At 41.8% G+C, this 27,434-nt stretch overlaps 1 protein-coding gene and 2 long non-coding RNA genes across 7 annotated transcripts; 1 reads left to right on the top strand and 2 right to left on the bottom strand.

Annotated features, from left to right (window-relative positions):
• Positions 1-1,168: 1,168 nt before the first annotated feature.
• Positions 1,169-1,733, bottom strand: LOC146570650 (uncharacterized). The gene is made up of 2 exons (XR_014893209.1): positions 1,593-1,733; positions 1,169-1,506 (listed from the first exon to the last, which is right to left on the bottom strand). It is a non-coding gene; the product is annotated as an uncharacterized LOC146570650 (long non-coding RNA).
• A 2,276-nt stretch (positions 1,734-4,009) lies between these two features.
• On the top strand, positions 4,010-25,577 carry slc26a1 (solute carrier family 26 member 1). Of its 4 annotated transcripts, none has more exons than XM_085279216.1 (9): positions 4,010-4,236; positions 7,533-7,748; positions 18,206-18,689; positions 18,777-18,983; positions 20,697-20,943; positions 21,048-21,279; positions 21,641-21,824; positions 22,305-22,592; positions 22,692-25,577. In XM_085279216.1, the coding sequence occupies exons 3-9, from the start codon at positions 18,282-18,284 to the stop codon at positions 23,271-23,273; spliced, it is 2,148 nt and encodes a 715-aa protein (XP_085135342.1). In that variant the 5' UTR covers positions 4,010-4,236; positions 7,533-7,748; positions 18,206-18,281; the 3' UTR covers positions 23,274-25,577. The 4 variants fall into 4 exon arrangements, with proteins under 4 accessions (XP_085135342.1, XP_085135343.1, XP_085135341.1 ...); XM_085279217.1 differs by lacking the exon at positions 4,010-4,236 and adding an exon at positions 6,815-6,830; XM_085279215.1 differs by lacking the exon at positions 4,010-4,236 and having other exon boundaries at positions 6,921-7,748.
• LOC146570649 (uncharacterized) lies at positions 6,210-7,520 on the bottom strand. 2 transcript variants are annotated; one of them, XR_014893016.1, is made up of 3 exons: positions 7,451-7,520; positions 6,634-6,734; positions 6,210-6,547 (listed from the first exon to the last, which is right to left on the bottom strand). It is a non-coding gene; the product is annotated as an uncharacterized LOC146570649 (long non-coding RNA). The 2 variants fall into 2 exon arrangements; XR_014893015.1 differs by lacking the exon at positions 7,451-7,520 and having other exon boundaries at positions 6,634-6,774.
• Positions 25,578-27,434: the final 1,857 nt, after the last annotated feature.

Raw genomic sequence — 27,434 nt, 5'->3', positions numbered from 1 at the left:
TCTCACGGTTCCCAGGCGTGAGTGGCTGTATAGATGGCACTCACATTCCAATCATTGCTCCTTCAGTAAATGAAGGAGACTATGTGAACAGGAAGTCTTTCCACAGCATTAATGTACAGGTACATAGTTCCCTGTAGCATTTCAAACTAACAAATTATTTCATTATAGTAATGGATGCTAATTTGTTTTCTCTGCACTGTGAAGATCATATGTGATGCTGCCAACATTATCACAAATGTGGAAGCCAACTGCTCAGCCTCTGTGAGTGGTGGTGGTGGAGGACCCCCACCTGTTTTTCGGGCCTCCGCTTTTTTTTCTGTTGGCTATAACGGGTCAAATTTGAGCATACAGAGTAAGCAAATATGTACTTGTAATGTGCTCAGATAATTTCAATAAGTGCTTACAGAGGGGAAATTAATGTAGCCTCTAACTGCAATTGATTTACATCGGACAAACAGACCAAGCACTATGGCTCATAATACAATTACACCTCACCTGTTTGGACTATATTTTTATATTTCATTTTTACTTGCTGCCAGGAACGTTTGGGGCCTGTTGGGTTGCACCTGCGCTCACATCACGTCACAAAATAAAATGTATGAAATAAAAAATAAAATAAAATATAATAAAATAACGTGTTAAATGGATGGAAATCCCTAGATCAATGTTTAAACTAACACTCACGCATTGACTCTGTCGGCTTTGTTTTGCCATGCATGCTCCCTTTCTTTTGCAGCTGAGGCTGTGTTACTTTTTTTCCGCAAAATTTGCATGTTATCGGCATATGCTGCCATCAGAATTTCGGCCTCAAGCGCTGTAAAATACATTGACCGCGCCTTCTTTCCCTCCGTCTCCATGGTGACTCGCTTAATCTGTGCTCCACTAATCAGGGCTTTATGTATCCTCGTGCGCGCGTTTAACTTGGGGTTAAAGCAACTCCGCGTTGACTGAACTAATTGTTATCAGCCTTTCTGAAACCGAATATTCCGAGTTGGACAGTTCGGGGTTACTCAATCCTGAGTATCGTTTTTCACTGAGTTTTCTAAACCGGCTTCCTGAAATAGGGCCCTGCTGTTCAAACCTGCTGTTATTGAAGGAAAGCTGTTACGGCCGAGAGGGCCAGGCAGTGGGTGTGGACTCAAATGCAGACACAGAGGGAGGCAAAACGGGCGTGAGCACAGAGTTTATTTACAGAGCTGAGCGAAGTTACAAAACAGAAAACTAAGAATGCTATAACCTATGCATGCTATGAACTGTGAAAGCTATGAGCGGAAAACTGTGAGGCAAGACTGTGAACGAGAAACTCTGAGGGCTGGATTCCACAGAGGGATCCGGGGGAATGGAGAAAGGGGGCAGCGGCTTGGAGGGAGGTGTGAAGTCAGCGTTGCAGATTTGGCGTGTCAATCGAGGAGGGAGTGTCCAGGGGGTTCCGGGTGAGGAGTGTCCAAAGCAGATCCAGAATAGGCTTGGAGTGGGGAGCTGAGCAGGGAGGCAGGCAGATGGGTCCTATGGCGAAAAAGGAAAGAAAACACGGTGAGGAGAAAAAACAGTAATCCAGAGTTCTCGCAAGGGCTTGGCGGCCTAGCACTAACATGTGTTAGCAGAAGATCTGGCAGGGGTCTGTCGTGAACGCTGGTCTTATATGCAGGTGACTTGATTGGAACCAGGTGTGGAAGCTGATTGGAGTCTCCGTCTGAAGGTGGAGCCCAGCAGAGTGGAAACACCCCGTATTCACCCGGACCATGACAGTACCCCCTCCTCAACGATCGCCCCCTGGCGACCGAGCAGACCCGGACACGCGACGAGACCTGTAAAAATCAGAAACAAGCGCCGGGTCCAAGATCAGAGACGGAGACACCCACGAACGCTCCTCAGGCCCGTACCCCTCCCAGTCCACCAAAAACTGCTGGCCCCTGCCCCTCCGCCGCACGTCCAGGATACGCCGCACCGAGTAGGCAGGATGACCATCGACGAGCCGGGCGGGAGGAGGGGGGTCGGAAGGAGGGCACAGAGGACTAGACAACACCGGCCTGACCTGCGAAACATGGAACACCAGATGGATCCGCAACGATGTAGGTAATGCAAGCCTGACTGCTGCAGGGCCGATTAGCCTGTCAACCTTGAAAGGCCCGATATAGCGCGGAGACAGCTTGCGGGAGGTTCCCTGGAGCGGGATGTCCTTAGCCGCCAGCCACACCTTCTGCCCCGGAGAGTAAGTAGGTGCCGCCGTGCGCCGCAGGTTGGCGTAGTGGCATTGGCGAGACACAGCGCGCAACAGCGCCTCACGAGTCCGCGTCCAAGCCCGGCGGCAACGCTGTAGATGATGCTGGACCGAAGGCACAGCAAGCTCGGCCTCCTGCTCGGGGAACAGAGGTGGCTGGTAACCTAAGGATGCTTCAAAAGGCGAAAGACCCGTGGCTGAGGCGGTGAGTGTGTTATGCGCATATTCAACCCACGGTAAGAACGTGGACCAAGAGGCTGGATTCTGGGCAGTAACACAGCGAAGAGTGGTCTCAAGTTCTTGGTTTAAGCGCTCAGTCTGGCCATTGGTCTGTGGATGGTAGCCTGAGCTCAAACAGGGCTTGGCCCCCAGGGCCGTACAAAAGGCTCTCCAGGCCTGAGAAGCAAACTGGGGACCCCTGTCAGACACGATTTCCATAGGGATCCCATGGAGTCTGAAAACATGTTCCACCAACAGTTTAGCTGTTTCCGAAGCAGTGGGCAGTTTATCTAGAGCTATGAAATGTGCGGCCTTGGAGAATCTGTCAACTATGGTAAGTATGGTAGTCTTCCCTGCCGAGTCTGGAAGTCCCGTAACGAAATCCAACGCAATATGAGACCATGGCCGGTGTGGGATGGTTAGTGGTTGAAGCAGTCCGTAAGGACGGTGATTCCTGGACTTATTGCGAGCACAAACCGTGCAAGCAGCTACGTATTCACGTACATCCCTATCCAATGTTTCCCACCAAAAGTGTCTCTTCAGTAGCATAGCCGTCCGGCCTCGGCCCGGGTGACCTGCGAACTTGGCCGTGTGAACCCATTCTAACACCTTGGAGCGGGCTGCCGTGGGTACATAGCGCTTGTTAGCAGGCCCAGTGCCCGGATCAGGTTCTGCTTGAAGAGCCCGCTGAATGACGGAGTCTACCTCCCATGCGACAGCCCCCACCCGACAGCTGGCAGGGAGTATGGAGGGCACCCCTGACTGCTCTGAAGCAGCTTCGAACTGGCGGGAGAGAGCATCTGGCTTGATATTCTGGGTACCTGGGCGATATGAGATAGAAAAGTTGAAACGAGCAAAAAACAGCGACCAACGGGCTTGGCGTGTATTAAGTCTCTTTGCATTCCGTAGGTATGTTAAATTTTTATGGTCTGTCCAGACAATGAATGGGTGCTCAGCCCCCTCCAGCCCCACTCCTCCAATGCCAGTTTCACGGCAAGCAGCTCACGGTCCCCAACATCGTAGTTTCTCTCCGCCGGAGACAAGCGGCGAGAGAAGAAAGCGCAGGGTTGTAACTTTGCTGATGGACCAGTGTGTTGCAACAACACTGCCCCCACTCCAACATCCGATGCATCCACCTCTACGATGAAGGGCTTGCTGGTGTCGGGCTGAATTAGCACAGGAGCGGTTGCAAACAGCTGTTTTAGCTTGTTGAAAGCTCTGTCGGCCTCAGCAGACCATGTGAATGTGTGCTTGGTAGATGTGAGGCGTGTTAGGGGTGCGGCTACCTGACTGTAGTTCCTGACGAATCGCCTGTAGAAGTTGGCAAAGCCCAGGAATCGTTGGAGTAGCTTGCGGGACGTGGGCACCGGCCACTCTGTGACTGCCTTGACCTTTGCCGGATCCGCCTTCAGCTGCCCCCCTGCCAGGATATAACCAAGAAAAGAGACTGACGATGCATGAAACTCACATTTTTCCGCCTTTATGTACAGCTTGTTCTCCAATAAGCGCTGGATGACCGCACGGACATGAACATGATGTTCCTGGAGCGATCTGGAAAAGACGAGTATGTCGTCCAGATACACGAACACAAATCTGTTCAGAAAGTCCCTGAGCACATCATTCACCAAAGCTTGAAAAGTGGCTGGGGCGTTCGTTAGTCCAAAGGGCATGACCAAGTACTCGAAGTGGCCCAGTGGCGTGTTGAAGGCCGTCTTCCACTCATCTCCTTGCCGGATACGTACCAAGTGATAAGCATTACGCAGATCCAGTTTTGTGAAGATAGTGGCGCCTTGCAGGTACTCTGACACGGAACTAATGAGTGGCAATGGGTATTTATTCTTTATGGTTATGTCATTGAGACCACGGAAATCGATACACGGTCGTAGCGACCCGTCCTTCTTACCCACAAAGAAGAATCCAGCTGCAACAGGTGAAGACGACGGTCGAATTAGTCCAGCAGCAAGTGACTCTCTGATGTACTTCTCCATAGCAGCACGCTCTGGTTTGGATATGTTGTATAACCGGCTGGAGGGCAAAGGAGCCCCGGGGAGAAGGTCTATGGCACAGTCATACGGTCTGTGAGGCGGCAAACATTGTGCCTTACTCTTGCTAAAAATCTCTTTGAAATCGTGATATTCTAGGGGCACCCCAGTGAGATCGGGGGTGGTTTCATCCAACGCATAGGGCTCCTCGGGACCCGGGGGGCACGCTGACATCAAACAGTTAGAATGGCAGAATACACTCCAGCTTGTTATCTTTTGTCCCGACCAATCCAAGTGTGGATTGTGCAGCTTTAACCAAGGGTAGCCGAATGTGAGGGGAGTGTCGGGCGATGAGAGGGCGAAGAAAGTGAGCTCCTCCCTATGATTACCTGAAGTGATTACAGTCACTGGTTCTGTGTGGTGAGTTATTTGTGCAAAAACCTGGTTATTGAGTGCTCTCGCTGAAATAGGCGGGTCTAACGGCACCAGGTGCAACCCTAACTGTGTGGCGTAGTCAAAACTAATTAGGTTTTGCTCCGACCCGGAGTCGACCAGAGCCTGAAGGGAGTGCATGACACGGTTGATAACTAAACTGACTGTGAGAAGCAAACGGGGTTTGTCATCACTAAGAGAACCGCCCACCCGTATCCCCGAATCTACTGGCGGGCTGGCCCTTTTCCCCTCTTAGGATATGCTGCGATTAAATGTTCGGTTGACCCGCAATAGAAACACGCGCGTGCACGAAAACGACGCTCTCTCTCTTCCGGTGTCAGCTGAGCGCGGCCTATCTGCATCGGTTCCGGCGCCGCGTCTACGACGGGGGGAGAGGCAACCGACACAGGCAACTGCATTATGGGTGGAGCTGGCACCGCCGAACACGGAAGTGGACGGAGGAGGGAACGTTGGGGTTTGTAGTTCCTTTCATACTCCCTCTCTCTCAGCCTGTTGTCAATACGGAGAGAAAGGGAGACTAGCTCCTCAAACGTAGCGGGCTCATCCCGAGAAGCAAGCTGATCCTTCATGTTATCATTCAGGGACTGTAGAAATATTCCCTGCAACACGTGATCCGGCCACCCCGTTTCCGCGGCGGCCGTACGGAAGTCTATGAGGTAATCAGCGACACTGCGGCGACCCTGGCGCAACTTTAACAACTTGCGGGCCGAACTGCCCTCAGAGACAGGATGAGCGAATGTCCTTTTAAACTCACCCAGGAAGTTATCGTAGGAGCAGGCTTGCAAGGGATGGCTTGACAGGTATCCTTCCGCCCATCTTAGAGCACGATCCCGTAATTTCCCTATGAAATAGGAAACCCGAGCGGCGTCGTCAACGAAGGTGCGCGGTGAGCGGCCGAATACCAGGTCGCACTGACGCAGGAACCCCGTGCAGCTCCCCGGATCCCCAGAAAAAGATTCGGGCTCTGGAGATGATGCGTCGCGAAAAATCAGCCCACTTTGGAGCGCGGAAGCCGAGGCGGGGGACGAAGCAGACGGCTGAGTGACTTGTGCGGGGACCGCGGGTTCGGGGGCGGGACGCGGCACGGGCGTGAGGTTAGCTTGTAGGGCTTCCAGGGCAGCAAAGATCTTAGCCTGTCCCTCACCAAGGTCTTTCTGCGAAGCCAGGAGATATTGAATGGATTGCTCGTGGTGACCTAGGATGGCGCCTTGTTTCTGAATGGCAGTCCGCTCTGCGTCTGCTGCGTCCATATTGTGGCCAGATCTTACTGTTACGGCCGAGAGGGCCAGGCAGTGGGTGTGGACTCAAATGCAGACACAGAGGGAGGCAAAACGGGCGTGAGCACAGAGTTTATTTACAGAGCTGAGCGAAGTTACAAAACAGAAAACTAAGAATGCTATAACCTATGCATGCTATGAACTGTGAAAGCTATGAGCGGAAAACTGTGAGGCAAGACTGTGAACGAGAAACTCTGAGGGCTGGATTCCACAGAGGGATCCGGGGGAATGGAGAAAGGGGGCAGCGGCTTGGAGGGAGGTGTGAAGTCAGCGTTGCAGATTTGGCGTGTCAATCGAGGAGGGAGTGTCCAGGGGGTTCCGGGTGAGGAGTGTCCAAAGCAGATCCAGAATAGGCTTGGAGTGGGGAGCTGAGCAGGGAGGCAGGCAGATGGGTCCTATGGCGAAAAAGGAAAGAAAACACGGTGAGGAGAAAAAACAGTAATCCAGAGTTCTCGCAAGGGCTTGGCGGCCTAGCACTAACATGTGTTAGCAGAAGATCTGGCAGGGGTCTGTCGTGAACGCTGGTCTTATATGCAGGTGACTTGATTGGAACCAGGTGTGGAAGCTGATTGGAGTCTCCGTCTGAAGGTGGAGCCCAGCAGAGTGGAAACACCCCGTATTCACCCGGACCATGACAAAAGCAAGAGAGAAGGGAGCTAAAACAGCTTGTTTCACATAGTGAATCACACTAATCACAACACTAAGCTCTTAAAGCAGGAAATGAGCATAATTCTGCCCCTTTTCCAGATGATCATGAGAGGCACAGAATATTTTTATCTGTTATTTAAAACAGCGGTCCCCAACCCCCGGGCCTCAGACCGGTACCGGTCCGTGAGTCGTTTGGTACCGGGCCGCGAGAGTTGAGGCTCAGGTGTGAAATGTATGGTTTTCAGGGTTTTTATCGGTTTTCAGCGTTATTTTGTTATCGTTTTTATCGTTTACTCGGTTTTCCTGGGTCTTTTCATGTGTGTTATGAATAAATCTTCTTTTTTTCGGTACCGGTACTAGTTTTATTTTGTTGTATTTATCCGCGACACCTTAAAGGCCAGTCCGTGAAAATATTGTCGGGCATAAACCGGTCCGTGGCGCAAAAAAGGTTGGAGACCGCTGATTTAAAAGACATCATTAATCGTTAAATTAATGACAGTGTAAATATGAGCTGTGTTTATGAGCTGAATAGGAAAGAACGGGATTTGTTTGTTCCCTTATGATAATACTGAAATATGATAAAATTTTATACTCAAAATGCATCATCTTTACTAATATGCACACACACGCACTAGCAGGAGCTTAGTTACCATGGTTTCCATCATCCACAGACAACGGTTCCTCTCTCTCACTCTCTCCTTCTCTCATATTCTCTCCCCATCCCCCCGCCAGGCTCTTCTCCACGGACAACAGGCTGCCAAGGACAAGAGGGGCTGCTGCTCCCATCATGCTTTGCAGTAGGAAGCAGGAAGAAGCCAGATATTGTCAGCAAGCAGCAAAGTGGACAACAGTACAGAGGAAAACAGACTGATAGTGAACGAGGAGGCAGGACTCAGGGAGTTATGGCCAGTGTTGCCTTCAGGACACATTCAAGCTCTTTCGCTCTGGGTAAGTCCTGCCTCACATTGCTTGTGTTTAACCAAGACTGTGTCCGAAAAGCATGATGAAGCATGTAGATGGTGGAGCAGGCTTGCAGACATATGCATGCTGCCGGTGGATTTAAAGGGGCAGTGCAGGAATCCTTTCAGATGGAAAAAGATAAGGGTCTTTACTGAAAGAGACAAACAAATGCTACAAGACTGAAGAAACTGTCACTTCAAAGACGAGTGCAATATCAACAGCGCAATAGTGACTGAGTGAAGATAAAGAAGCAAATTACCACATCTCACTGACAAATATGCCATTCAGTCTAGCATATAATGCATTGAGGGACACACCCACACACTTGCACACACAGAGAGACACAGTGTCCTTTACTGTGAATTTCAGCCCTATTTATTATCCCTTGCAGACTTATTTAGATAACAGCAACAAGCAGATAACAAACAATCTGTGCCAAAATTTGCATGTTTGTCCCTCAGGAACAATTAATCTGAAAAAAAAAAAAAAAAAGCTACAGAATCTTAAAAAGTTTGACATATTCCAATTATGTTATCATTGCACTGTTTCACTGGAGAATTTCAACACCTGATTACATTTCTTTGGTCTTACTCTTGAAGGTTTTGACTATAACTACATCAAGTTTAGAGTTTTAAAAACTTCTTCAGAGCTCCTTTGTTGTTAAAACAACATATAAATACTATGATTTAGCCACCCCTCATTCACACGCCTGAGGCAGGGAGGACGTAATCGGTCATGTTTGTTTGTCTGTATGTTTGTTTGTTAGCAGTCTAGTGTGCTCAGTTTTTAAGATATGTTCAAACTTTGTCAGTAACAGCTCAAGCTGATTTAATTTTGGTGAAACCAATCAAGGTCACACCAAATGTGAAAATCAGTAAAAACATTATATTACCCACAGTGTTTTTATTCATTGTCTTCAAATTTAATGACAATATACTAGGCCGTGGGAGACATGAATACCCTGACGGGCTAAGCATTTGACCTTGAACTTCATTGTTAGTGAACAAGGTCAAAGTTCACCTAGACAAAAAAAATCGAGTAATCTATCACAAATATGGAGCGAGCATGTACAGCATGGAGAGAGCAACTCGGCTCCAATCACAGAGGTAAAGATAATAAAATACAACAATATGGTATGTAATGTTTCAAAGTCATGGGTCAGACAGCAACATGTTGTAATAAAAACAGACTAACGGCAGCATGTTGTAATAAAAACATCATAAACATCACTGTTTTAGTATAACTCTTGCCCTTCTGGGAGGGGCAGTGTGCACTCAGAGTGCTCTTGTGTCATTTTGTTTAGCTAAAGTGGGAAATAAGTACAAGGATTTTTCTAAAGGGCAAAATTACACGGAAATACGGTACATTATCCAAAAACAGAGTTTGTACATTGCTAACAAACTTGAAAGTCAGTATTTGGTTTGACCATCTTTATTCTTTAAACACAGCCTGAACCCTCTTTGGCAAGCTTTCTTGTAATTTCTTGAAGTCGTCTTCAGGAAAAGTTCTCCAGACTTCTTGAACAAACATTATAGCTTTTTAATTAATATTGACTGTCTTTTGTTCTGTTCTCTGTCAGCATGATCCCAAACTGCCTCAGTAATGTTCAGGTCCAGGCTGTGGGGAGGGAAGGATGATCTGATATCCTCGTGTTGGTGTTGTTCCCAGACCATCATGAAAATGTTGTTCCAGGTTCACCATTGCAAGTGACCAATCACATTGTTGTGACGTTATTCCTTTGCGTGCCAAGCCATTTGTGCATTTATGAAATTCCAATGTTGCAAGGACAATATCAATTCTGCTTACTGTTTATTAAAGGGTTAGGGTGTGGGTTAGGGTCAGGGTCAGTTGATCGGCGGACAGAGGCGGTTTCACGCAGCTTAAGTACAGTTTTTTGTTTTACGCCGGTTTTTCCCGAAGTCGCAAAAGTATGACGTCACAGGTGCCTTTTTGGTTTTGCTTTTACAGCTTTCGCGAAGCAGGTAATGCCTTGTCACAACTAACTTCTAGTTAGACTTGTATTTCTAACTGATCCACCTCATGTTGTGTAGCTTTCTTGATTTTATTCTTATTGGGCTACATGTTTATTTATTACATAGATTATACAGTACTCAAAATTCACCTTTTTATATAATTGAGTGTCTAATTATCTGGGCTGAAACCAATAAGACAGTTACAGACTATATTTATATGAAGACTGGTTATACTTGCTCTATTTGATGTATTTTAACCATATATAGTACTTATTACAGAAGTAACACCTGCATACGTGTGAAGAAATTGCTTTGATTTTGCCACCCCATCTGATTTCCATGCCACCCTAAGAAAATTTCTCTAGATCCGCCCCGGTGTCCAGTCTTTTTTCTTGTTTCTTAAGGTCATGAATTTCAGATACTGTTCATCTGCTACAGATAGTTTTAGGCCTGCCACTTTCTTTGACATTATTTGGAGATTGAACAAAAAGAAAAGTGACCAAATTGAGAATGTTTGTAACAAAGTTCCTAAAGATATAATTTAAAATTGGTTCTTTTTATGTGTAGAAACAACACTGGTTAGACTCAGGTGTGTTTTTTAAGTTTGAATGATTCAAATGTCAGTGATAAGTAGCTTAACAAACAAATCGGTTTCCTCTGAAAATTATCAGTGCAAAGATTGGATTGAAAGTCAGTGAAAAAGCAGCCAATGTTTAAAGAAGAACTCTGAAGGACCTTCAGAAAGCCTGCTCACAACCATTTTTAAAAATCACAAGAAAGTCTGGCTCCTTGGAAGCAAAATATAAAGAAATGAAGGGTTGCTCAAGAAGAGTTTTTTTTTGCACAGCACTGTAATTGTCGTAACACATGTTTTATGTTGATTGTTAGCATTAGGTCCTGTACAGCTACATTTGGACATTTAACATTTATTGGATGCCAATTTATTCCTGTGGAATTCTGTGGATTTCATGTACTCAATGCATGAAGGCTCTGTTACCCTTGGCTTAACTCTCTCATAATTAATTCATTATTATTAGTAGTATTAGTATTTTATTTAACAGGATAACACAGATTCAAATAACCAATCCATGAACGCCACCAGGTATTTTGGAATCATCAGATAACCTGACGGTCATGTCTTTGAACAGCTTTAAACCTAGAGTCTTCTTACTATGAGATGACAGATTGATGATTTGTTTTATTGGTTTACTTATGTAACTATCATAAGTACACTATCAGTTTCATAAGGTTACTTAGTGTTTTCTTTATTCTACTCCATGGTAAAGTGCTTTTACCAATTGCTTTTCCCCCCATTATCGTTTTTCTCATTAATGATATCCTCGGGTTTGTTCAGTCCACATTTAGATAGAAATTCTTCATTCAAAATGGGCTTAATAGTTTTGGCCCCTCGTGCCCTGCCAAGCATTTATCTTCATATTAGAAACCCTCGGTCACAGGTGCAACAGAAACAGCAAAACATCCCTGGAGGCTGTTTGGATGTTGAATTTAGCTATGTGACAAAGTGTGGCTATTAAATGGTTTTATTAGCAGTATGTCATGTTCAGCTTTCTGTTTTGTCTACCCAATTGTATTGAGGTTTACAGTCCTACATTGATGTAATAAAATAGTTTGCAGAGTCTGAAATGTAGCTTTTGTTTGGGTTTTTTTTGGCAATTTCTGTGATCTCACCTTGGGGTAGATTTGCTGGGACATCCACACCTGGGAAGACTGGCAACTATTTTGAATATTTTTCACCTGTCAGTTTAGATAAATTTAGACACACCCGAATGTCTGTGTAAGCATGGGCCATTAATTGCCAATATTCCCCTTTTCATACTCCCAAGACACATACAGCAACTGAACGCTGGTACTGTCAAACTCACGATCTGTTAATCATTTGATCGATTAATCAAGGTCCTACGAAAACGTTATTTTTCCCAATATTCTATAAAATGTTTTTCTACTCTGTGAACTCAAATCACTTTTTACTACATTTAAGGTTCAACCATTCATACAGAACTTCTGTGCCATCAAACACCTGTCATATTCAGACTCTGTATCTTGTCCATGGAAACTTTAAAATGCAAAGCGAACCACTAATTTGATCAGAAGACCAGCTGAGACCAAGAAAAAGCGACAGGTACAAGCATCAATGACAATTGATACTGTGATTATCTGATTAGGTCAGAAACATCATTTAGAGCAGGACCGGGCTGGCTTGCAAATGCACGGCAGCATTAAGACAGCTTAAATATTGGACCTAAATTAGATTCACCAAGTGGATGTGTGAAAAGGCATCAGGACAGCTGTTAGCTGATGTGCAATAACGCTGAGATCAGTTGGTGTCCCAGGATTGTGATTGAGTTTATTTAATAAATGCTTAATGCCACACTTGCAGACTCTGTACAATGCAATTCACCAATGTTTCATAAACATCTCACATGCAAAGGCTTATTGGAATGAGCTGCTAATATAAAACAGATTAAGCTGAAATATAACAACTGCTCATCCACACGACCTCACACTTCACAGTGCACTGCCTTGGAATATAGTGATGAGGTATGAAGTGGAACAGCTGCATAGCTGTTAAGAAATGCTGGTTTAACCTGTTAAAGTGTAATAAGCTCAGTGCAAAGATACCAGGACTGTTTTCCTGATCGTTTTAGAAAGATTTTAACCAGAGTAACCGAGTAATTTCATTTGAGCCTGGAGCAACTCTCACAGTCCCCCATCAGGCGAGATCGCCTTTAAAAAGCTACTGATTCAATCAGTAACACAGCTACTGAGTCAGTATAGGTTCCTCAGCTTGTAAAGGGCTGGTGTGTCACAGTTTCTCTGCAATATTCAGTCAATGCACTAAAACTGAAAGTTTTCAGTGTTCGTGCGCACTGCTGCGAAATGTTATGTTGGCACATTTTGACTGCTGAATTTGTTTTTCCACCTCCCAGGTGCCTTTTTGGTTTTGCTTTTACAGCTTTCGCGAAGCAGGTAACGCCTTGTAAAACAGTATGTATATGTTTATTTTCATCAAGATCTCTGACAAATGTAGGCAAAGTGTTGCCTTCCCTTCTCTAGTGACAGGGATTCACAATCTCTGTGGAAGATTTACATGCTAATGAAGCAATTTGACACCTGCAGTTGCCTATGACTTGAAAAAAACACATGTAAATTGGTTAGTAAGATACTAATGCCTTTTTATCCGGAAGCACAAATACCATATTTATTGTAAATCCTAATTAAATGTGCTTTGATGAAAAAAAAATACTACCATGTCAGATTTTTCTTTATATTACACAATACTGAATTATTTTTAAATGATTATATGTGTGTCTATTAAGAACTTTAATCAATTACCGAACCTTGTACCTTATAAAATAGCTGATATAACCTCAGATTAGATTAAGGTGCTAATTCATTAATACGCTATTGGTGCAATGTTACTCATTCTGTGTGTGCTTTGTGTTTTTTAATCCAGTCATATAGGAACAAATCATTGTTTAAATCATTATGCAAAGACCACTTAACTCACAGGTGACATGAGTTTATTTTAAGGAAAGCTGTTTCCCAGCAGCAATTCTCTGCTTGTCACACCTTAGGTTCTGTTTGCCTTGTAATCCACTCTGTCTACAAGATATATTTAAATACTATGGATATGTTGACACAGAGTCTAGGTCCATTTTAACATTGCAAACACAATCACGGCCCGAGCCATCCAACAGAGTGGATAAACACTGTGATCCAGTAAAAAATTGACTCAATTTAACCTCTTGCCAACAAACACACTTGCATATAAATACAAGACCCACCCACTCCCAGCTATCAACCCAGTAGGGAGGGAACAAAGCGCTGCTCTTATCTCACCATATACATTCAGCTCTCACATCGACTGGTCTGACTGCTTGCATGACATCTGAGATTTGAGGACAGGAAGAGAAAAATACACTCAGAGTTGACTTAAATATGACACAGTGAAGACGGCTATTTGTAGTTGTGCCAGTGACTCTACAGGTGAGTGCATTATTAAATTTCACTGACTGGAACTTTTCTATGAATTTGGATTTGGACGTAGAGGAAATTCTGGCTTTGAAAGCTGAGTTTGTTTTTCACTGGGAAGCACAGTTCAAAGTTGTTCTTTATAGTGAGAGTAGTTAGTCTGCAGGGAACAGATGTCTGTGTTATTTCAGGAGTTTTTGTAATTATTTATTCCCCATTTGCAAAGGTTTTGAACACCACAGAGAAAGGTGTTTTATTTAGTTCCACCCATTTCAGATTAGAGATGTTTCAGCGGTATTAATGATAAATTACACCTACTGCGCTAAGCTGGCATGGAGCGGTTGTGTGACAATTTAGCTTACTCAGTGTTTTTCTCTCTAGATCAGCGGTCCCCAACCTTTTTTGCGCCACGGACCAGTTTATGCCCGACATTATTTTCACGGACCGGCCTTTAAGGTGTCGCGGATAAATACAACAAAATAAAACTAGTACCGGTACCGAAGAAAAGAAGATTTATTCATAACACACGTGAAAAGACCCAGGAAAACCGAGTAAACGATAAAAACGATAACAAAATAACGCTGAAAACTGATAAAAACCCTGAAAACCATACATTTCACACCTGAGCCTCAACTCTCGCGGCCCGGTACCAAACGACTCACGGACCGGTACCGGTCCGAGGCCCGGGGGTTGGGGACCGCTGCTCTAGATGTTATCCTCGCTGTCATTTTTGACATCACATCTGTGTGAAACAATTCTGGAGCCTGACTTAAACGAGTGTAATGACATGCAAAAATGCCGGTTCTCTGACTTGAGGTTAGCTTCAACACAAGTTGCCTGCAGAAGGACTGTTGGCTTTGGAAGACCTCAGATTTAGTGCTCATTATGTGGAATGCCACATTTTCTATCCTCTCACAGTCACTGCAATACTATGAAAGTTTCTGCGTATGCACATAATATGCAGACCTGGCATAATTTAGTCACTTTTTGTGGTATACACAAATTTATATTTTGAGATTAAATGACAGCTGGGATGGACTCCAAGGTGAATTCTAAGCAGCTGAGAAGTGCTTTCATCACATGATTAAAGGCAGAAAACTTTGATTAGAAACTGCTGACTGTCACACCTTCAATCAGTTGGTTTCGGTGCTTTTCGGGGCTGACACTGAACTAAATGAACTAAATTTGTTTGGGTCCTCAGTGTGAGTTCTATTCCTCAAAGCAGTTAATCTTTACAGATTGTATCTGCTGGCGGGGGTGAGCTACCAAGCAAACAGCAAGCCAGCTCTTGATTTCTTTTCATGTGTTTTTCGTCAATGAGAACGGTCACAATTTATCTCCTGTCACTTCTATCAGTTAGAAACTTCAGGTGAGATTTATGATACCCACATGAACATAGACTTGTTTGTTGCTTCAAAGGAGCCGATTCTGTGCTGCCTGAACAGTTTTTGCTCGCTAAACAAAACTACCCAGAGACAGCGAGTTTAATAAAAAGCAACATAAAAGTTAAATATGAGCAAAACTAATCAGAAACAAAAACAGCAAATATATAAAAGATAAACAATTCCTATCAAGCCATTGACTACATAACAGCCAGCGCTGCCACAGGAAGTCTACAGTAAATCACAGCACATGTCAGCGTTCTGATGGCACAGACAGATTATATGTCACTTGGTTTTTTTTATGGTTTCTGAGACATGTTATCTTAGCTGCAGCGCTGCTGCTACTGTATTGTTGAACACCAGGAATGTGCTGACAAGTTAATATCTATATATAAATTATACTCGGTGCAACTGTAATGGCTTTTAAAAGCTAGTTGAACATTATGTGTTTACAAGCGACAAAGCTCTGATAATCTTCCCTAGATATTTAGAACAAAAAGGTTTTTTAAAAATTAGAGGTTTGGTTAATTTAACACTTCAGTAAATAGTATTGAGGCTTCATTCCAATAAATGTCAAGACCTATGCAGTCAAAATGCTGAGTAACTAATAAGCCTGTAAAACTGTGAAATCATAATGCTTTGCTTATAGGTCAGAGCTGATCCTGATCCTGATGACATTGAAGGAAGAAAAATCAAACATAGAGTGGCCTACTAATACACCTAGCTCAAAAAACCCTGTCCTCCACATAGTCCTCATTTATGAAATAGCTAGCCAGCGATAATGGACCGTCTGCTGCTTAAGAAGCAATGATTAAAAAGGGACAATACAGTTTAATTATGATTTATTGCAGCGGTCCCTCGAGTTATGTTCTAAAAATAACCCGCAATGAGTGAAATCTGCGAAGTAGCCAGTTTTATTTTTTACAATTACTATAGCTGTCTTAAGGCTGTAAAACCCCTCACTACACACTTTATACACTTTTCTCAGACAGGCATGAACATTTTCACACTTTCTCTCGTTTAAACACTCTCAAAGTTCAAACCTTGTAGAAAAATAAGTCCAGTATTATAGAATGAAACCAAAGGCATCTGCAGGTGACGACGTTTCGTCGACCTTTTTGTTTTTGTTGGGGAGAAAACTTACAAGCATACAGTACAGCACTTCAGAATCACACTGTTTAACCAGGTGAGCTATAGCAGCATCTGTATAGATAGTGGATAATTTTTTTCATTCATCCCTGTCACCAAAAACAGTACCTAAAGCATTTTTTTTTTTGTTTAATTTGACTTATTTTGAGTTAGTTATTGTATGTGGTGTAATAGTTAGCCCATCAACCACCTCGTGACCTTCTGTGCTTTGGGACAAATATGTTGCTATGCTACATTTAGACACTTTTGACCCAGTTTCACTGCAACTTGAAAACCTATGACAAATTTTAGAGTTAGAATTCATGTACTAAAGCGTAGTATGTATAGTGTTTCATGCCTACTTTAAGCTAGGTGATAATAAAAAGAATCTAGCAAGCTCATACTGACAATTTCAATTTTATTTTCATCATGGCTAGTTTTAGCATGCTAAACAGCGCAAAACACAAGTTCTGCAGGCATTTGGACTGCATGTTTGTGCAGTTGTTAGCTCTATTGTCTCACAGCAAGACATTCCCTGGTTCTGTGCTGAGATTGCATATTTGTCCTTAAGGTTTCCTCTCACAGTCCAGAGAAATGTGAGCTAGCTTAATTGGTGATTCTAAATTGGCAGTAGATTTGAGGCAGAAAAGTGCTTGAAGTGTATCAAATATGGTTAAAATATTGCTAAAATGACCTGATGATGTAAGTGCTGTTGCAAATTTCATTCATATTTGATCAAACGTTTCACTGAACAAATGTGTCAAAACACATTTGGATTATTGTCTGGGAATCTCACATATTTGGAGGCTATAAAATATAAGGATAAGGATAAGTCATACATGATAGCTGTAAGATTAGGCTTTGTCCTTTGAATCCCTGAAACAATTTTCATGGTAATAGTTTTTAAGAAATTTCACTAAAAATACCAAATGTTAACTCAGTGTTGCACTAGGTCAAAATATGAAATTCACCACAGTCATTAGGCTTCATCTACTGGGAGCTGTAATGGTTTGCACATGAGTGAATTCACTAAACTATTGGAATGTTAGATATGACGAAGTAAACTCAAATGAATGCAAGCTTCCAACTAGACAAACCTTAGTTTTCTCATTCATTTTCTTAACCCCTTACTCAATTTAGAGTTGCATGTGGGGCTGGAGTCTTTTCTAGCTATTATTGGGGGGGAAAGGCACTACTGGATAGGTCTATCCAACATATGGGCTTTCCTTTCCATTTATATTTCTCTTTTCCAAAACCAGCACCAGGGATCATTTTATAACGACTGCAGTCATGTTTTGTTCTGTGTTTATAAGGCCATTGTCAGTAATTTCCCATCGCTTTGGTCTTCAGTAACCTTGCCCCCACTCAACCCCAGCATAGCCACAATTAAAGAGTGTAGGGGTATAAGATAAGCTATGTTTCACTTGTGCCTTACATCATATCACAATTTAACCTTGTCCATATTGTATTTAAATCGTGTGTGTGTGTGTGTGTGTGTGTGTGTGTGTGTGGTATGTTTGCTTCTAGACAGTGAGGAAGTTTAACTTAATGGCACATCTTGTCATGGATTTTCAATGGAGCTAATTAACCCTTGCCCTGTTGTTAGTTTATTTACAAAGAAAGATAGTGTTAAGTTAATTCATAACCCCGAGTGAACGTTCTCACACAGAGCTCTGAATCAGCAGTTTAAAGGACGTGGAAGAATGCACAAAGAAAAAACATCAGCAAAATTACACTATGTCATCACAAAAACGTGGGACCGTTACAGAGAACAGCATTTGCATGTCATGAGAACTGTGACTTAAGGAATCCTTAAAAGATGGAGTCCAAGCTGAACTTTTGGATGAAAATGGTTTAAATGGACCATTCTGACAGCCGTCAACAAATTTGTTAGATCTCAAAGTTACAAACAATGCACTCAAGTAGGAATCACTGGATATAAAACTGTATTTGTCCCTCTCTTTCGCAGGAGCAAAGCTGACCACTTCATCGTCAACGCTTCCCTTTTCCTTACACTGTGCTCCCTCTTCTTCCTCTCTGAGACCATGGAGGAAGCTGCCAACACCACAGAAACCCCACCGGCCATACCCATTCTCTTGGAGCGACAAGTTCGCCAGCGAAAGCCTGCAGTGTCAGTCCTTAAATCAAAGCTGAAGCAAGCTGTAACTTGCTCTGTGCCCAGAATCCGATCCACCCTGTCAGGGTTTTTCCCTGTGATGCGCTGGTTGCCTAAATACAACATTAAAGAGTATGTCTGGGGTGATGTGATGTCTGGGATGATTGTAGGTATCATCTTGGTACCACAGGCCATTGCTTACTGCCTGCTGGCAGGGGTGGAGCCCATATATGGCCTATACACCTCGTTTTATGCTAACATCATCTACTTCCTCATGGGGACATCCAGGCATGTGTCTGTAGGCATCTTCAGCCTCATGAGCCTCATGATTGGACAGGTAATAAATCAGAATCTGGTCAATCTCCCACGTGCATGTTAAGCATGCAGCTAAAGATTTTATGTTGTCATTTTCTTTTTTCTACAGGTGGTGGATAGGGAGGTGTTCAAGGCAGGTTTTGACCTCAGTGAGGACTCAGCAGTGTCTAATATTGATGTCCTTAATGATACACTGGGCATAAACCTCACAGTCACTAAAGTTCACACTGTGGAGTTAATGGGTATGCAGTGTGGGAAGGAGTGTTACGCCATCAGCATTGCTGTTGCTGTTACATTCCTGGCTGGAGTCTACCAGGTAAAGAGCACAATTGTTTTTCTGTGTATTCTGTTTTTCAAGCACCTTTGTTGGCAAGATGCACACACTGATACAGTGCTATGAACAAGTGTTGGCCCTCTTCCTGTTTTCTTATTTTTCTGCAGATTTGTTGCAGTTTCATGTTTCTGATCGTCAAACATATTTTATTATTATACAAAGATAACCCGAGTAAATACAAAAATGTAGTTTTACGAACGTTGATTTCACTTAATAAAGAGAAAAAAAGTTATTAAAATCTATCTGACTCTGTGCAAAATAGCAATTGGACCCTAAACTTAATAACTGGTTTTGCAGTCCTTTGCAGCAAGAACTGCAATCAACCATTTGCAATAACAGACAATGAGTCTTTCACATCACTGTGGAAGAATTTGGCCAACTCTTCTTTGCAAAATCATTTTAAATCAGCCACATTGGGGGTTTTGATCATGAATAACCGATTTAAACCTAGCTAAGCATCTCGATCTGATTTAAGTCTAGGCTACTCCAGAACTTAATTTTGTCATTTTCCATCAGAATTTTCTGGTAGAGAACAGAATTCATTCAGTTCCATCAATTACAGCAAGTCACCCAGATCCTTAAGCAGCAAAGCAGCCCGAGATCATCACACTACCACCACCATATTTGTCTGTTCTTTATTAAATGCGGATGTAGTTTTATACCAGATATAATGGGATTCAAACCTTCCAAAAAGTCCCCAAAATCTTTGGAATGGTCAGGATGTTGTTTGATAATCAGAATCAGCTGACTGGCCTGTCGACCGCACAAGCAGCGACCTGGATAAGATGAACCTTTGCGCTCTTTTTGGTCACCAGTGGTTTTCACTGCCCATGGATGCCATTTTTACCCAGTCTCTTTCTTATTGTTGGATCATTTACACTGACATTAACTGAGGCAACTGAGACAGTTCTTTAGATGTTAGTCTGGGTTCTTCTGTGGCCTCCTGGGTGAGTCATCAGTGTGCTCTTGGAGTAATTTTGGTAGGCCGTTCACTCCTGGGAAGGTTCACCACTATCCCAAGCTTTCTCCATTTGTGGATAATGGTGTGTGGTTTGCTAGAGTACCAAACCCTTAGAAATGGCTTTATGACACTTCCTGATAGATATCAATGACTTTGATTCTCAGCTGTTTATTTAAATGTATTTAAATTGTGGCATGATACATTTCATTTTTAGCTCTTTCAGCCTACTTCAGTTTGTCAGACAGGTTCTATTGAAGGTATTTTTTTTATTCTGCATTTTTCTTAGTAATCAGGTCAGGGTTTAGCTAATGTAATTGAACTTGGTTTTTCAAAAAATGGGCTCAATCACAGTTAATTCATGATTTAACAAGGGAGTAATTACTTTTTCACACAATGTATGCAGCCTGACCAAGTGTTTCATCCGACTACAGTGATAATGCTTTAATTAAGGATGGTAAAATAATACAGCACAGTTAGACGATGTGTTTCTGTGGAAGGGTCATTATTATGATGATGATCTCACAGCTATTGCATTAGAATTTTTCCAGTTTTCTGGTATTTATTCTTTTCCTTTTTGGGCTTAAATTTCCACACGTCACACTGGACTTTGGTTTCTATATGCTTCTAACTTGAACCTTTTTCACAAATCGATCAAAACACCTGCAGCCACTTAACAGACCAGCATGGTTTTTTTTTTACTCTCTCTCTCCTCTACATCCTTGTCTCCTCGGCAGGTTTTGATGGCAGTGTTTCGACTGGGATTTGTCTCAGTTTACCTTTCGGCTCCCATGCTCGATGGCTTTGCCACCGGAGCGTCCTTCACCATCCTGACCGTGCAGGCTAAATACCTCCTGGGTTTAAAGATTCCACGTCACCAGGGCTATGGCACAGTAGTCGTTACCTGGTTCAACATCTTCTCCAACATTCACAAGACCAACCTGTGTGACCTCATCACTAGTGCCATCTGTATCTCAATATTAGGTCAGTCACATTTGGATACGTATATAATATCAATATAATGTAACCTGGAAAAATAAAATTTTCTTTAACATGGATTTTTATTTCACAATACATTTTTATTTCAGTGGCAGCAAAGGAGATTCAGGAACGCTATAAGGATCGTCTGAAGATGCCTCTCCCCACTGAGCTTGTAGTAGTGGCCGGAGCTACACTAGCCAGTCATTTTGGAGAGCTGAACAGCCGTTATGGCTCTAGCGTTTCTGGTCACATCCCCACAGGGTTCATGCCTCCCCAGCTGCCCGGCTTTAGTCTGATGTCCCGTGTGGTGCTGGATGCCATTCCTTTGGCAGTCATTAGGTAAAGTGAAACCAGTTTAACAGCAGGTTGACTTTGCAGGAACATGTGCCTCTAATCTTAGTTATTACAGATACATATCAGTAGCCACATTATTGTCTGGGCAGGATGCACGACTTTGAGTTTTGACTGGGCTTTCCTTTCAAAACACACACACCTAAGGTCATTTCCACCTCTATTGTTTGTATCTTTTTTAAAGGAAAGTGGTATGGGAAGTTAGATTCTTCAAACTGCTGAACTTTCTAAAAAGCCTTCTTGATCCGTTAAATAATGTTTGATAAGTTGCTAGAAAACATGCTGACCTCAGGTGAGATGAATTTGCAAAACCTAAATATTCACCAAAAATATTATTTTTGTCTTGTAGTTTTGCCTTCACGGTGTCTTTGTCTGAAATGTTTGCTAAGAAACATGGCTACACCGTTCGTCCCAACCAGGAGATGCTGGCTATCGGCTTCTGTAATATCATTCCCTCCTTCTTCCACTCATTCACCACCAGTGCAGCACTGGCAAAAACAATGGTGAAGGACTCCACAGGCTGCAAGACACAGGTACATTTCTTCTTTGACCTGAAGGAATAGTCTAAAATCTCTCACTTGAAGATCTTGGAAAAAAGTGTTCTCACTACATTTAGTTGTGAAATTGCTGGTGAAAGCAAGTGACGTACTAAAAATGCCTTGGGGAATACCTTCTGAGTTGTAAGTCATCACTGGTGATAACCCTAACCCTAACCTAAATGGACTTTTTTGCAAAAAATGTGAATGTTTTTTGATGTATGTCCATTAGATTGATTATTTTCTTTTTTTGCTGATTGCCAAGACTTAGTCTGATTACCCAGGGTTAGGTTCATCACTGGTGACAGCTCAGACCTCCACGTTATTATCCTGCTCAAACTTTCCTGTGAGAGAAAACATTTTCTTGTAACCTTTTTCAAGTCTGTCCTGACGTCAAGTGTGCGGTGTTAGTATTTGTGTGGTAATTTGATTTCTTCATAACTATCAGCTCTGTCTGTCTTCTACCATCTCCACCAGGTGTCAAGTCTGATCAGTGCCCTGGTAGTCCTCCTTGTCCTCCTCTTCTTTGCACCTTTCTTCCAAGCTCTCCAGAAATGTGTGCTTGCTTGTATCATAATTGTTAGCCTTCGGGGGGCACTGAGAAAGTTCAGGGATGTACCGGCTAAGTGGCGTGCGAGCCGAAATGACGCCATCGTTTGGCTGGTTGCCATGTCAGCCACGGCTCTGATCAGTGTGGAGCTGGGCCTCCTTGTAGGAATAATCTTTTCCATGATCTGCTTCATCTTTAGGACTCAAAATCCAAAGGTAAGCAAATAAGGTCATTTTAAATGATGCTTATACTAATAATTGGAAAATGATTCAAGTAATTGTGAATAATCTCAACACTCTGGGGTTTGATGTCAGGTCTCCCTCCTGGGCCGGGTTGATGACACTGATTTTTACGAGGACTTGGAAGAGTATAAGAACCTTGTGGCACCATCTCGGGTTCAAATATTCCGCTTCCAGGCTCCTTTGTACTACGCCAATAAGGAGTCTTTTCTCAAGTCTCTCTACAAAGCTGTCGGAGTCGAACCCTTCTTTGAGCTGACCAAAAGGAAAAAGGCAGAGAAGAAGGCCAAAGATGCGTCTGCGAAGCAGGCCAAGGCGAACGGAGAGAAAAATAACGGAGATGTTGTAGTGAGACTGGTCCAAAGAGAATTGGAGTTTCACACAATAGTTTTAGACTGTTCTGCAATCCCTTTCATAGATTCAGCAGGCTTGGCTGCTTTTCTAGGGCTGGTCAAGGAATATAAAGGGATTGGCGTGAGTGTGCTCCTTGCCTGTTGTAACACTTCACTCATTGATACCCTGCAGAAGGGAAAATTCTTTGGTAAGAATGACGAAGACATGGGCAGCCTTCTGTTTCACACAGTTCACGCTGCTGTTGTCCATGCTAACAGGGCAGCTGCAGCCACAGAGAGCAGGTCAGAGGACTCTGAGGTGTAGGTGAGCCAGAGGAGAAAGAGAAAAGATGTGCCCGGTTCATTCCTCTGTTTGATTTCCCACTGGTATTGTGAAAAAATGTTTAGGCAGTATCAGTTTGGGCATTAGATAGCTCTATGATGCTTTTTATAACCCTTCTTTTTAGAAAACAGTGGAAAATATATTTTTAAGCTTTGTGCCTATTAAATTTGATCCAAAGCCTTCTGTTTCAAAGATATAAAAAAAAATGGATTCAAGTTGGCAATGAGCAACGCAAGCCAGAGTAAATGAACGATATGGTGAAGACACATATCCAGTGATAAACCAATGAGACAGAAATGGCTTAAAAAATATAACAAATTTTCTGCTTTTAAAAGTAAAAAAAATTGTAAAGGTTTGAAATCCAACTTTACTACATGCATTTTTAAAATCTTTTTCAAGTGTACGTCATTATATTTTTTCCAAGTAAGATGAAGAAAATGTGGTCCAAAAAGAGCTGCAGTAGGTGTTCTCAGTCAGTAGCAGTTTCGTTTTGTTCTGTCAAGTCTTCTCTTTGCAGGAAAAGGAAATGAGCTGGAGGAGTAGCGACACAAACAAACACGTAGCTTTTTAACTTTTCAGTGCTAATGACTGAATATAGACTTTTGCAATTAGTTTTCAGACAACAGTTTTACATAGTCTAGAGTTAAGTGAACCTGAATTTTTTTCAGGAGCTACCCCTGAAAAAGCATTAGTGACATCAGTAAATAAGCTGTTAAAGCAGAGCAAGCACTGATGAACTCTGAATCTGTGCATGCTTGCCTGTAGTGTATAACTGGATGGATGTTTGCTTTTTTTCATTCCCAAGCTAGTTTCCACTCAGTTTCTGGCTAATACTCTGTGTGCAGTTTTAGTACAACACACATGTGCCACAATATGAAAGTATTATTTATTGCAATGAAAGATAAGTCAGTTCAGTTTACATACCTTGAACCTCTTGGCCAAAGTCCGTAATGGCTTTAACCCGGGGTTGTAGAATCCAGATTTAGAGATTTATCTAAGTGCCAGCTATTACCTTGGACGTTAAATCATTCATAAAAGGCTGGTTAAAGTTTTCCTGACACCAGGAAGGAAAGTTATACGTGACACACGAGGACTATGTGCTTTTCTCAGTGTGGTTAGGTGAGGGTTCATTACAACATGCTAGTACTGTTGGACCGTTCCAATGGCCCAAATGGGGAAAAACCATGGAAAGAAATAGTAACATATGATTAAGATGTATATGGGGACTTTGCTCAGGTGAAAATTAAAACAAAAACTGGTGCCTTGAATCGACGGCAACAGGTGATACCATAAACGTGGACTGATTCACTGCCATTGATTGTTAAATTCTCACTCTCGTATCTTTGCTAAACCACAATTTTCCTTGATCTCTTTAAATCTTTCAATTCAATTCAGTTCAATTCAATAAACGTTATTGGCCCCGAAGGAAATTGGGTAATTTCTTTAAAATTTAAAAATGAATAATAACTGAGACTATGTCAATAAAAAATGATATGTTAGGCTGAAGTGTTGAAAAACTGTCACTGTAATATGATGTGGACATGAGACAACTGTAAATTTTGAAAATCATCATTTTCATACATTTATGTTGTCATCTACCATTTCTAAGATTTTTTTTTTACTGGAATCGTGATAGTGACTTTTGTTTTTAGCAGGAGTTTCTTTGATTCTCGTCTTAGAGACAGCGTTGACGTTCAACATCATCAAATGTTTTTTAATGTTTAACACTTAGATTAAACCGTGTCTTTAGAGAAACACCTGTGGGTGTGATTTATTATTACAATTACTAATATTATTGTTAATTAAAATTGGTTAACAAACAAAAGGATGTCATATAAAGAGAGACTACTTATCATTTTGATAGAAAAACATGTATTCAACCTACAATGGCCAGTACTTTATACTTCGTAACTGAGGAAGATCATTCTGAAGTTGTTTCACATTATAAAGATGCAGCTTTTTGCAGATTGGTGTTTGTGAGCTCTGCCTCTCTAACATGATTCGGTTTAAACCCAATCATATTACTGACCTGTTACAAAACAGGTCAGTGTTACAACACCCTTAATTGCAAAATATTCCTCCAGGTTTTTTTTTTCCTTTTTAATACTTTAGCACTTACTTTTCAACCCTTTTGTTGCCCCTGTCTTTTTTGAGATGTGTTGCTGCCATCAGATTCAAAATGAGGTAATATTTTTTCATGAAATAGTAAAATGTCCCAGTTTAAACACTTGATATGTTTTCTATGTTCTACTGTGAATAAAGTATAGGATTTTGAGAATTTAAAAATCACTGTGTTTTGCTTTTATTTACATTTTACCACATGACACTTTTTTTGGAAAATCAGGTTGTAGTCACAGTAAATTTAGACCTTCATGCATTTACGTGTACAATTCAGACTCTTGTTTCATCTACTCTGTTTTTATCTGGATAGTTAGATACATAAGTATCCCATCTCCTTACTCTGCAAGGAGTAAAGAGACAGATACAAAATTCAATAGATAAAAAAAATAGAATAAATAAAGATGAAAACTGGAAAAAATAGCTGCAAAAAAGCAAAAATAACACCAGAGAGAGAGGGAAGAGACCCCACCATGGTGTGTGCATACAGGTATGTGTGAGCAGTAAGTAACTTTCTAGGACATATTTATGCGTATTGTTTCTGTCAGTTAACTCAGATTAGCAAACTGAGTCGGGATTGCTATAGGCAACCGGCCTCCAACGTTTGATAAATTGTTTTGAAGTCTCGTTGAGTATGTTATTTGTTCCATCTGATATATGCTTCAGGTCTGAGCCACTTAACTGTGGTACACTTGATTGCTTCAGTTAGAAATATTCCAAGATATTATTTAACTCTTGCATCACTGCCCTCTGGTAGCTCACCCGTCATCTATCTTGTGATACAGCCGTATTAATGTTAGTTTCCCATGTGAAGCATATTGCTTAAATTCATACTCAAAAACATCATATTGAGATGACTTTAGTTTGCTTCCCAGTTTGCAGTTTATTAAAAACTCTTTCCTGTTTATTAGATTTAAGTCTTTAGTTGAAGATGCCAGTAGGAGTCTATGTAGGCTCTGTGATAGGGAATGTGAATTCTTCTTTTAGCTATTCAAACCACTTAAAAAGCTTGTTGTAGGTAAGCTAGTACATACTCTGACAATCTTTTGATTTTCTTTGCATCAGTCCATCTCAAACTGGAAATTGTATTTATTTATTTATTTTAATTGGGACAGATTGCTGTGAAATTTTAGCTTCATTTTTTTAAAAGGCCCATTCACCCACTTTCAGGCCTTTTTTCTCCTTTGAAATTTGAGACAATATTTGAACATAAATACTTGTGAAGTCAAAAGCCTGAAAATTTCACTGGACTATTCAGAATATATAATTTGGGACCGGGTACATAAACAATGAATTGGGGAATTAAACTACGGGAGAAAAAAAACCAAAACATTTAAAGCATTCCTGTTCATTGAGCATAACAAAGAAAACAAAATAGTTGTGTTTCACAATAATGCAAAATAAAATGGAGAAAATGTTTTAATATGACATTCTTAGTCACATACATGCAGAAAATATGCAATAGAAATAGTCGGGTATAGCTAATATGTATCACACTAGTTATTCTAATCTAAATAGAACAACATTGTGGAGTTTCCATGTAATTTCAGGTGGTAGTAATTACAGGTAGTAATTACAATGGAGAAAATAAGTATATAAAATATAAAAGTATATATTTGAAAAGCATTTGATGCATGAAGATAACATTTCACAGCAATCATTATATATGTTTAAAAGCTGAACTAAAAAATGTTTAGGTGAATTGGAGATGGTTAGCAAATTTCCCACTTGTGGGACTAATAAAGATAAGATACGATACGATAACTCTTTATTGTCATTGCACAGTCATACATAGTACAATGAGCACTACATATAACACAACACGACACGATATGACACATCACAATGCAACACAAACAACACAACACAGTATATTAACACTAAAGTGTATGTGTATTGCACACTGGTATTATTGCACATTAATTATTATTGCACCTTGTTATAAATATAAATATTATTATTGTTATTATTTTAAACATTGTTACCTCCCCCCTAAAAAAGTCCAGGGAGGTATCCAGTCAGGTC

This window comes from Mchenga conophoros, linkage group LG7 (assembly GCF_057382185.1).
Source record: "Mchenga conophoros isolate Kocher_MC1m ecotype Shallow Benthic linkage group LG7, M_conophoros_male_GT1.1, whole genome shotgun sequence".
In the NCBI taxonomy this organism is placed as follows: domain Eukaryota; kingdom Metazoa; phylum Chordata; class Actinopteri; order Cichliformes; family Cichlidae; genus Mchenga; species Mchenga conophoros.
Note: the sequence above shows the minus strand (reverse complement) of the source record. Positions and strands in the feature narration are given on the sequence as shown.